At 42.4% G+C, this 12,702-nt stretch overlaps 1 protein-coding gene across 1 annotated transcript in view; it reads right to left on the minus strand.

Annotated features, from left to right (window-relative positions):
• Positions 1-12,049, minus strand: part of LOC143941275 (taste receptor type 1 member 3-like) — a 189,677-nt gene extending 177,628 nt beyond the window's left edge. The window contains exon 1 of the mRNA XM_077463312.1: positions 11,757-12,049. Within this exon, the coding sequence (XP_077319438.1) occupies positions 11,757-12,025 (269 nt within the window). The 5' untranslated portion in view covers positions 12,026-12,049. The remainder of the gene's footprint in view (positions 1-11,756) is intronic.
• Positions 12,050-12,702: the final 653 nt, after the last annotated feature.

Below are 12,702 nucleotides of genomic sequence, written 5' to 3' on the forward strand. Positions count from 1 at the left end.
GGGAGCAGAGGATGAGACATCTCCGGGAGGCCTTGCAGAAAGCTCTGTGCAACGCATTCCCAGAGACTGGGAGGTCACAAACTCCTGGTCCTGGACAACGTGTTGCTGAGGCATCAGTCAGAAGGAGCGGTGGAGAAGGTGGCCGTCTGACTGATGCTTTCAGACAATTTTTTAGTCCGCAGCCCCAAGGTATGATTGGTTCCAGCACCCATCGCCAGCGTCTAAGTCTTGGATCACCCACAGCTACCAAGCACCTGAAGCTGATGTAACCGAATAATTTTTTTTTGAAATACCACATCCCTTCAAGACTGCCTATGCTGATGCTGAGTGACTGTCCTGTTATGTTGATTGTCTATCCTCTTTCTCCTCCGCTGATATGTTGGAAGAACATTTTTGGTTCTGGGTGATGCCAGCAGCCCAATTTTTCTGCCCCTGTTTAACAGGGGCGTTTAATTACAATTTTTGATGCAATGCTTTGCAGCAGGGCTAATTCCTGCAATAAAACTAGAGTATATGGCAGAGGTTGGAGTGTGGTGGCACCAGCACCAGTGCCTAAGGCCCAATTTTTCTGCCCCTGTTTAACAGGGGCGTTTAAGTACAATTTTTGATGCAATGCTTTGCAGCAGGGCTAATTCCTGCAATAAAACTAGAGTATATGGCAGAGGTTGCAGTGTGATGGCACCAGCACCAGTGCCTAAGGCCCAATTTTTCTGCCCCTGTTTAACAGGGGCGTTTAAGTACAATTTTTGATGCAATGCTTTGCAGCAGGGCTAATTCCTGCAATAAAACTAGAGTATATGGCAGAGGTTGCAGTGTGATGGCACCAGTGCCTAAGGCCCAATTTTTCTGCCCCTGTTTAACAGGGACATGTAATTACAATTCTTGATATAATATTTCACAGGAGGGCCCCTTCCTGTGCCCACCGAGAGTAACGGTGAGGACTTATAGTGTTGTGGCACCAGCACCACAACCACCAAAGGTCAATTTTTCTACCACTGTTCAACAATGGCATGTAATTACAATTCTTGATATAATCGTTCACAGCAGGGCGCTCCAGCGCCCACCAAGAGTCACTTTCAGGGCTTACAATGTTGTGGCAAAACCAACACCTTGTTCCGCCATTTCTGCAGAGCATATAGGGCAGGCCCCTACTTACTAACATCCAACTTACAAACATCAGACAGCAGCAAGTGAGATGAAAAAAGATGGACGACACAACAAATTATACAGGGGTGATAACCCTTCCCTATGTTTTCCAAAAAGCTTAAAAATAGTATTTTTTGACTGGAGCTACACTTTAAAAATGTACCAGTTCAAAATTACAAACAGATTCAACTTAACACAACAAACCTACACAGTCCCTGTCTTGTTTGCACCGCCTGTATACTGCTGTTCTGAGTATATAGGGCCTGGGGGCCACACGCATTTCCTTTTTTTAATATGGGTACGGGGTTCCCCTTAACCCCTTCCCGCCGAGCGTACGCAGATATGCGTACTCGGCTTCCGGGGGGTATACCGGGATGATGCCCGCACCTGCAGGCATCATCCCGGTACCGTCTTTTACAGCGGGTGATTGGCTATCCAGCCATAACAACCGATGCGGCTAAAAGCCGCTCGGTTGTTATGCCGGAGGAGCGGGAGGGGACGTCCCCCCCTCCCGCCGCCTCCCGCCGCTGTTACCGGTGCTCCCGCTCGATCGGGAGCACCGATTGCGTGTCCGATGGCTCCGGCTGCTGGGGAGGAACTGGAACGAAGCCGTAATCGGCTTCGTTCCAGTCTCCTCATAGTAAACACGGAAGCGACGTCATGACGTCACTTCCCGTTTACTCGGCTGCCAATGGCGCCGGTTTAAAAAAAATATCCGGTATTCAGAATCGCCGTTTTCGGCGATCTGAATACACTGAAGTGTAAAGGAGGGGTGGGGGGTCTTTTAGACCCCCGATCCCTCCATAAAGAGTACCTGTCACCACCTATTACTGTCACAAGGGATGTTTACATTCCTTGTGACAGCAATAAAAGTGATCAAAATTATTTATTTTTTTTTAAACAATTTAGTAATTTTAAAATAAATAAAAAAAAAAAAAAAAAAAAAAATTTTAAAGCGCCCACCGTCCCCGCGAGCTCGCAAAGCAAAGAAAACGCATACGGAAGTCGCGCCCGCGTATGTAAACGGTGTTCAAATCACACATGTGAGGTATCGCCGCGATCGTCAGAGCGAGAGCAATAATTCTAGCACTAGACCTCCTCTGTAACGCTAACCTGGTAACCGTAAAAAATGTTTAAAGCGTCGCCTATTGAGATTTTTAGGTACCGTACTTTGTCGTCAATCCACAAGTGCGTGCAATTATAAAGTGTGACACGTTTGGTATCTATTTACTCGGCGTAACATTATCTTTCACATCATGCAAAAAAAATGGGATAATTTTACTGTTTTTTTTTTTTTTAATTAATGAAAGTGTACCTTTTCCCAAAAAGTTGCATTTAAAACACCGCTGCGCAAATACCGTGTGACATAAAATATTGCAACAATCGCCGTTTTATTCTCTAGAGTCTCTGTTAAAAAAATATATATAATGTTTGGGGGTTCCAAGTAATTTTCTAGTAGAAAATATGGATTTTAACTTGTAAACACCAAATTCCAAAAACAGGCTTAGTCATGAAAGGGTTAATATGCGTACAAGACCCAAATAGGCTGGTAATGGGCAGGGAGGGCTACCCATGCCATTTTTCTGAATGATTTTCAACCATATTGCAGGAACCAGATATAAGATTAAAACCGCAAGCAGTTTTAAATGGTGTTATTTCCGTTTAATGTCATTTTGTGCAGGGACTGTTCTAAACACGGGAAACACGTGGCACTTCACAGGCATACTACAGACACCCCCCAGGCACCATATTTAAAGGAATATTTCACTTTTTTTTTCACTTTAATCGTCATTAAAATCAGTGCTCCCGCCAAAACGGCCGTTTTTAAAACCTTTTTTTGCATTGACTCATGTCCCCTGAGGCAGGAGTCAGGTCCCCAAACCCTTTTTAGGATAGTATCTTGCATATTAGCCGTTAAAATTAGCACTTTCCATTTCGAACGTTCGAGTCCCATAGACTTCAATGGGGTTCTAACGTTCGTTTCGAACGCGGGGTCCGTTCGAAAGTTCTGGTGCGAACCGAACCGTACATCACATACTCCTGATCATTACACTATGCACATCATGTACTCCTGATCCTTACACTATGTACATCACATACTCCTGATCATTACACTATGTACTGTACATCACATACTCCTGATCCTTACACTATGTACATCACATACTCCTGATCCTTACACTATGTACATCATATACTCCTGATCCTTACCTATGTACATCATATACTCCAGATCCTTACCTATGTACATCACATTTTTTGATTTTTTTAATGTATATTTTTTCACCATTTTTTTTTTATATCACCATTTTCATATTATTGGACTACTCATTCAGCACATACTGTTTTATTACACATTGTTATCGGTATTATCATCATCATCATTTGTAATGTGCAACAGCCCTATCACATTCCCTTCACATATAATGGTTGATTTACAAAAGGCAAACAGTTGCTCCAGATCTTATTAAATGAGGTGAAGCTTAATTTGCAAAGAACACCGAATCATCTGCAATGGAAATAAAATAAAAAAATAAAAAAAATGTACTCACACGTTTGGACGATAGAAGTCAGCAGAGCTTCCCCTCATTTACTAAGCTCTGAAGAAACTGCATTTGCAGAGTGAACAGTCTATTGGCCTTTAATAAATCCTCTGATTATCCACATCTATCCATATCTGATGCTCTAAAAGCCGAGCTCCACCCAAAAGGGGAAGCTCCATTGCCACATTTGGTACTTTTTTGAGGGGGGGAGAGGGGGGGGTACCTGGTTTTTACAGGTACCCTCTCCCACTTCTTGATAAAATCAGCGATCTCCACAATTTCTGACTACTGCTGAACCGTACCAGGCCACATGCTCTCAACATTGGGAGGGTGCTTTCGGGTCCCCCCGAAGCACCTTGTCCCCATGTTGATGAGGACAAGGGCCTCATCCCCACAACCCTGGCCGGTGGTTGTGGGGTTCTGCAGGCAGGGGGCTTATCAGAATCTGGAAGCCTCCTTTAACAAGGGGACCCCCAGATCCCGGCTTCCCCCCCTGTTTGAAATGGTAAGGGGGTACAAAAGTACCTCTACCATTTCACCAAAAAAGTGACAAAAGTGTTAAAAATGATAGTTTTTGACAATTCCTTTATTAAAGTCTTCTTTCATCTTCTGGTCTTCTTCCTTTCTTCATCCTTCGGTTTCTTCCTCCATCTTCTTCTTCCTCCGATCCTCTTCTTCCTCCGATCTGCTTCTACTTGCTCCGGTGTTCTCGTCCGGCATCTTCCTCCACGGCGTCTCTTCTTCGTTTTCGGGTCACTCCGCGCAATGGGAGGCTCCCACTGTGTGACGCTTCTCTTCTTCTGACAGGTCTTATATAACGGAGGGCGGGGTCACCAGGTTACTCCGCCCCCTCTGATGCACGGTTCCATGCATCGGAGGGGGCGGGGTCACCGGTTGGCCCCGCCCTCCGTTATATTAAAACTGTCAGTAGAAGAGAAGCATCACACAGCGGGAGCCTCCCATTGCGCGTAGTGGCCCAAGAACAAAGAAAAGACGCCGTGGAGGAAGATGCCGGACGAGAACACTGGAGTAAGAAGAAGCAGATCGAAGGAAGAAGAAGATGGAGGAAGAAGAAGATGGAGGAAGAAACCGAAGGATGAAGAAAGGAAGAAGATGAAAGAAGACTTTAATAAAGGAATTGTCAAAAAACTGTCTCTTGTCATTTTTAACACTTTTGTCACTTTTTTGTTGAAATGGTAGGGGTATGATACCCCCTTACCATTTCACACAGGGGGGAGGCTGGGATCTGGGGGTCCCCTTGTTAAAGGGGGCTTCCAGATTCCGATAAGCCCCCACCCGCAGACCCCCACACCCACCGGCCAGGGTTGTGGGGATGAGGCCCTTGTGCTCATCAACATGGGGACATGGTGATTTGGGGGGCATCCTCCTAATGTTGAGGGCATGTGGCCTGGTACGGTTCAGGAGGGGGGGGCGCTCTCTCATCCCCCCTCTTTTTCTGCAGCCTGCCAGGTTGCGTGCGCAGATAAGGGTCTGGTATGGATTTTGAGGGGGACCCCATGCCATTTTTTTTTTGGCACGGGGTTCCCCTTAATATCCATACCAGACCTGAAGGGCCTGGTATGCTCTTGAAGGGGAACCCATGCCGTTTTTATTATTTGGCCTGGCCTGGGGGCGAGTTAAAGTCATGTTGTAAGTCACCCCAAGTTGCGCTGTGATTTACACTCAAGTCGTGTCCAAGTTGCCTCCCAAAGTCACGCTGGAAGTCATGTTGCCCCTGTGTGAATGGACTGTTAATGATACAAGTTCAATAGACACAGATTGCTATTGTCAGAGTCACGTCAAATCTCCTATTCTGTATTGAACTGTTGTCACAACGAAAATGAAAATAAAGACTTTATTTATGTCGGATCTTTCGTTTTTCGGATTCTGCACTTTCGTTATGTCGTTTGTCAAAACGATAACGAAAATACCTGAAATTCGGACGAAAATGCATTCGGATGAAAACGAATGCACATGTCTAGTAGGAAACCGGCTGTGAAGTCTAAAGGCCTTACTGCCAGTTTTCCTTACTTGCAATGCTGGTACCTGCACCCACAGCCAATGGACGAATCGGCTTGGGGTGCGGACATGGCGGGATCCCTGGACAGGTAAGGCTGCTTTCACACTGGGGCGGGAGCAGCGTCGGCGGTAAAGCGCCGCTATTTTTAGCGGCGCTTTACCGTCATTTTAGCGGCGGTGTGCGGGCGCTAGCGGGGTGGTTTTAACCCCCGCTAGCAGCCGAAAAGGGGTTAAACCCGCCCGCAAAGCGCCTCTGCAGCGGCGCTTTGCCGGCGGTATTGCCGCGGTGTCCCATTGATTTCAATGGGTACGAGCGGTATAGGAGCGGTGAATACACCGCTCCTTCACCGCTGCAAAGATGCGGCTAGCAGGACTTTTTTCACCGTCCTGCCAGCGCATCGCTCCAGTGTGAAAGCCCTCCGGCTTTCACACTGGAGTTAAAGGGGCCGGTTTTTTTCAGGCGTTACACAGGCGCTATTTTTAGCGCTGTAACGCCTGAATACCGCCCCAGTGTGAAAGCAGCCTAAGTGTGCTTATATTAAAAGTCAGCAGCTACAATATTTGCCCCAAACCTGAGCTATTTAAATGCTCCACCCAAAAGTGAAGCAACAAAAAAAAAAAGCCCAGTTTGATTGGCTGACCAACTTGTATAGCAATTAACCACTTGCTGACCAGCACACAACGATGTACGTTCGACAGAATGGCACGGGCAGTCAAATGGGCGTACATATACGTCCCTTTAAATTTGCCGCCCTGCCATCGGGAGCGCGCCGGCAGCGGCGCGCTCCCGCACTGGTCAGGACCTCTGTGAGTCCGGTCGCGGGACCCGCGGACTCGATCGCTGCGGGCATACCCGCGATCGTCTCACGGAGCGGCCGAATGAAGAAATGCCATTGTAAACAACATTTCTCCATTCTGCCTAGCAACTAGTGACGCTGATCTCTGCTCCATGTGATTGGAGCAGAGATCAGTGTTCACTAAATGAAAGCCCAACCCCCCCACAGTTAGTAACACACCCCTAGGAACACTTAACCCCTACACTGCCACCCACTGGTTAACCCCTTCACTGCCAGTGTCATTTACACAGGAATCACTGCATTTATATAGCAGTGATTACTGTATAAATGACAATGGTCCCAAAAATGTGTCAAAAATGTCCGATGGGTCCCCCACAATGTCGCAGTCACAATAAAAATCGCTGATCGCCGACATTACTAGTAAAAAAAAAATAATAAAAAATTATTAATAAAAATGCTTTAAAACTATCCCTATTTTGTAAACGCTATAACTTTTGCGCAAACCAATCAATAATCGCTTATTGCGATTTTTTTTACCAAAAATATGTAGAAGAATACGTATCGGCCTAAACTGAGGGAAAAAAAAGTTTTTTTATATATTTTTGGGGAATATTTATTATAACAAAAAGTAAAAAATAATGCGTTTTTTTCAAAATTGTCGCTCTATTTTTGTTTATAGCGCAAAAAATAAAAACCGCAGGGGTGATCAAATACCACCAAAAGAAAGCTCTATTTGTGGGAAAAAAGGACGTCAATTTTGTTTGGGAGCCACGTCGCACGACCGCGCAATTGTCAGTTAAAGCGATGCAGTGCCGAATCGCAAAAAGTGGTCTGGTCTTTGACCAGCAAAATGGTCCGGTCTGTAAGTGGTTAAACACACCAAATAAAATCATTGAATCATTGAATCACAAAGTGTGTAAAAACTAGACTTGAAAAAACAAACATAATGAAGATAGAACAAAGAGTACAGCATGAGCAGAAGTATACATAAACATATATAAATATAGATACTTGATATAGACCTTCAAAAAGGACTTAGAAAAAATCAGGAATAAAACCAAAACAAAATGAATATAAACAATATGCGTTGATTGGTTAGTTAACCCGGAACAGAGAACACAAGAAGCAATCACTGAATATAAAAGTGAGGACATATACATATAGATTGTAGAAGAGTGATCGGAAAAAAAATAACTACATAACAAAATAAAAACCATATATTAATATATATATATATAATTTTTTTTTATTTAATATGTGTGTATACAATCAGATAGCAAATCCAACAACAGAAAAAGTCCTCTTTTGAACTCCTATAAACATTTATCTGAATATATATAAAAGTACACACGGAATATATACGTGTTTGGAAAGTATGAGACCAAATAACAATACAAAAACAATTGCAAGAAGCAGAGATGTAAAAAGCGGTGTGCTAAATAAAAATGCAGCAATGGAAATCCAATATTCACAAATGCTACATTAAAGCAATAAACATCATAAGAAAAATGAGGGCAATCTAAAACCATAAAATATTATGACAACCTTGCGGAATCCAATAATATATGAATACTTAAAGATAGCAAAGAATGACATGATGGTAAATCCTGGAAACCAATCCTGTCCAGCATAACGTACAAAAACTCAAAATGGCAAAAAATACCAAAACCGATAAATCACTAGTTCATTAATGAGAACATAAAAACTATCTAATTTAGTCATAAAAATGTGTGATATCTCATGTGAAATTTAAGCGGTATGGTATATGAGTTTTGAAATGAAAGATCCAAAAAACCTCTTGTTTACACAGAGATCTAAATGCTTCCCCTCCCCATTTAGACAGGCTGACTTTCTCAAGGATCTGTACTCCGATTGCTGAGGTGTCACCATTGTGTTATTGATTAAAGTGGTGAGCAACTTTGGTGGAATGATTTTTCTCAATACTGGATAAATGCTCAATGAATCTATCCCTGAGACGTCTGATCGTGCGTTCAATGTACTGTACATTGCAGAGTCTGCATGTGATGATCTACACAACATGTTTGATATTGCAATTATAGAATGTTCTTCCACATTAGAATGAGAACGCACAACCTCCCCTTTAATAATATGCCTACAACAAGGACAGCTGCGGTGTATCCAAATGTCCTTGTTGTAGGTCAGCCCACCTAAAAGGGGAGGGGATGCGTTTAGATCTCTGTGTAAACAAGAGGTTTTTTTTCCTTTAGAAATGTCATTTTGCTGCTGTACTGTTCTAAACACGGGAAAAATGCGCCACTTTACAGGTATACTATAGACACCCCCCAGGCACGATATTTAACCACTTGCTTACTGGGCACTTAAACCCCCCTCCTGCCCAGAGCAATTTTCAGCTTTCAGCGCTGAAGCACTTTGAATGACAATTGCGCGGGCATACAACACTGTACCCAAATGACATTTTTATCATTTTTTTCCCACAAATAGAGTTTTCTTTTGGTGGTATTTAATTACAGCTCGGAGTTTTATTTTTTGCTAAACAAACAAAAAAAGATGCAAAATAAAAAAAATAAAAAAATCATGTTTAATAGTTTGTTATAAAATTTTGCAAACAGGTCATTTTTCTCCTTCATTGAAGTGCGCTGATGAGGCGGCACTGATAGGCTGCACTGGTGGGCACTGATAGGCATAGTTAAGGTGGCACCAATAGGCATAGTTAAGGTGGCACCGATAGGCACAGATAAGGTAGTACTGATGGGCACAGATAAGGCGGCACTGATGGGCACAGATGGGCACAGATAAGATGGCACGGATGGGTGGCACGAATGGGTGGCACAGATGGGTGGCACTAAGGGGCACTGATAGGTACCACTGATAGATGGGACTGATGGGCACTGATAGGTGGCACTGATAGGTGGCTCTGATAGGTGGCACTGCTGGGCACTGATGGGCGGCACTGATGGGCACTGATGGGCACTGGTAGATGACACTGATGGGCATGGATATGTGGCACTGGAGTGCAGCACCGTTGTTGAGGCAGATTGCGGGCATTGATGGGTGGCACTGTGGGCACTGCTGGGTGGCACTGTGGGCACTGCTGGGTGGCACTGATGGGGGGCACTTATTTATTGATGGGTGGCACTGGCAGGGGGCAGGTGGGCACTGGCAGGGCTGGCCGTGATCGGGACTGATGTCCCAATCACGGCCGCCAGTGATCGGCTCTTTTTTTTTTTCCTCGCGCTGTGAGCGCGAGGAGGAATAATAGCCGATTACCGGCTCCATTGTATCACATGATCAGCTGTCATTGGCTGCCAGCTGATCACGTGGTAAGTGGTCGGGATCGACCCCTTGCTCGGATCCGTGATCAGGCGAGTCTCATAGACTCGCCGATCACAGAGCGCGAGTCTATGAGGCCGCTTGTGCACGGGACGACGTCAATAGACGTAGTCCCGGCAAAGGAGGTCCGCGCTGTAGCTGTCATTTGGCTATAGCACGGATCTCAACTGGTTAAAGGAATATTTAATTTTTATTGTTTCACTTTAAGTATTATTAAAATCACTGCTCCTGAAAAAACTGCAGTTTTTAAAACTTTTTTTGCATTGATACATGTCCCCTGGGGCAGGACCCGGGTCCCCAAACACTTTTTATGGCAATAAATTGCATATTAGCCTTTAGAATGAGCACTTTTGGTTTTTCATGTTAATGTCCCGTAGACTTTAGCAGTGTTCTGCGGCTTTTGAATTTGCTGCGAGCACCGCATAATGTTCGCTGTTCGGTGAACAAGCAAACATCCCGTGATTTATGTTCGACTCGAACATCGGGCTGATCCCTAGTAAAAACAATAAAAAAGTCCCAAAATCGACCCCGTAGTTTGTAGACATGATAACATTTGCTAAAGCCAATCAACATACGCAATTTTTTTTACCAAAAATATGTAAAAGAATATATATTGGCCTAAACTGATGAATAAATTTGTTCTTTATATATATTTTTTGGATATGTATTATAGCAGAAAGTAAAACAAATTGTTGTTTTTTTTTTTTTTTCAAAAAAAAAGGGACATCAATTTCGTCTGGGTACAGCGTCAGTTAAAGTGAAGCAGTGCCATATCACAAAAAAATGGCCTGCTCATTAACCACTTAAGGACCGAGCCTTATTCTGAGATTTGTTGTTTACAAGTTAAAAACAGTTTTTTTGCTAGAAAATTATTTCAATCATTGCAATACTTTCTGTCACACTGTATTTGTGCAGTGGTCATACAAGTGCACTTTTTTGGGAAAAAATAAAAAAAATTTAATATTGTGAAAGAGAATGTTACGTCAAGTAAATTGATACCCAACATGTCATTCTTCAAAATTGCACCCACTCGTGGAATGGCGACAAACTTTTACCCTTAAAAATCTCCATAGGCGATGTTTAAAATTTAAATGTAAAATTCTACAGGTTGCATGTTTTGAGTTACAGAGGAGGTCTAGGGCTAGAATTATTGCTCTCACTCTACCAATCTCGGCAATACCTCACATGTGTGGTTTGAACACCGTTTTCATATGCGGGCGCTACATAGAAACCAATGAGCTTCCAGGTTTTATTACCAAAGCTTAATTGAACAAGCTGGGATTAGAAGCTCATTGGTTTCTATGCAGAAGTGAGCCTGATTTTGCACTTTCCAGCTTTAGTAAATAAACCCCATTGTGTACTTAAAAGTAGGGTATGCCTGTAAAATACATTTACGTTTTTGGTTGTAACATGACAAAATGTGGAAAATTTCAAGGGGTATGAATATTTTTTCAAGGCACTGTAAAACACATTTAGCTGAAGTGAATATTCACCTGCATTTAATATTTGTTGAATGTCATATTGTCTACATATACAGTACCCATAATTTTACACCAGGCTGACCTATTGCTATGCTGTGAAAAGTAATCATTGTGAAGAGCCATGAATAGTAGAAGATCACACACACAACTATGAAATGACAGCACACCTCCCTCCCTCTCTCCTGGCAGAAACACAACCAGATGGATTTTCAGTTTGCAGGTACTGACATGACTATTTATCTGAAATCCCAGCATGGCCTGAAGACCAATGTTATGGAAGCCCCATGTATTCATTGTATATTGGTGAAACACAGACTGTCATTTAACAATGAGAAAATATATAGCACAACAGTAGAAACATTTGTACATTTTCAAAAAATATTACAGTGAAAATAAAGAATTATATTTCTCTTTGTTGAGTCATACAGAGAGAGAAAAGATGATAAAAAGAGACTTACAATTCACAAAAGGAAAAGCTTACAGGTGAATTAGGCCAACCAAACTTTCTCTCATTTAAAGTTGTATCAAATTTGCTGTTCACATGAGCAGAGACCAATCCTCCGATAATAACATCTCCCTCCTTGTAATATTCATACTCAAACATTGGCTTTATCAGATTAAGTCTACAACGCTGTGTTGATGTCCAGGACAATGCAACTACATAGGATGTGATAGGAATGAAGAGTATCAGCAGTAAACAGACACAGAACATCGCAGAAAATTTCATGTCACACAGCAGATCCTCTCAGTCACCGGCAGCTCTGCTCAGGGGAGACACAATCACCAGAGCTTTATACACATCGACTGACACCGATTTACACTACAGAGCAAAGAACAGAATAATAATAGCATCAGTCTGAAAATATCACATCTATATCAGTGTAACTGATCTAATAAAGTTGGTTTATTCTTTATTCCATATTCAGTACACTTTCAGTAGTTTAGATTTATATTTATTCATTTTCAAGATATTCTTCTGTAAAAAAAAATAATAATAATATATATATATTGTTAATATATCTTTACATCACAGGATGGAAAGTAAAAAATAGATAAGATTGCGCTATGGACAAATTCCACCCGTTCGCCACACAGGCAAGGGAAAAAAATATATATATAGTGAAATAAAGATAAATTAAAAAAATGAACTTAAGGGGTTAAAGCTGCCTGTGCTTGAGACCTGTCCCTAAGAATAGGAATAGGTTAGAAATCTAGAATAAAAATTAAGCTTTGGCGCTAAAACCTTTTTGTGCACTGTGAATACTAAAATCATATATGAGTGTGAGATGATCTATTATCTCTGCTAGTGCTCTGGAGAATTTAAAACAAATTGCGGTGGAAACCTTTTAAAACCACTATATACGTGATGTTAAAATGCGTGAAAAAAGAAAAGAGGATGTATGT

This window comes from Lithobates pipiens, unplaced genomic scaffold (assembly GCF_037356315.1).
Source record: "Lithobates pipiens isolate NorthernLeopardFrog02 unplaced genomic scaffold, aLitPip1_a1.2 Scaffold_3, whole genome shotgun sequence".
Taxonomy (NCBI): Eukaryota; Metazoa; Chordata; class Amphibia; order Anura; family Ranidae; genus Lithobates; species Lithobates pipiens.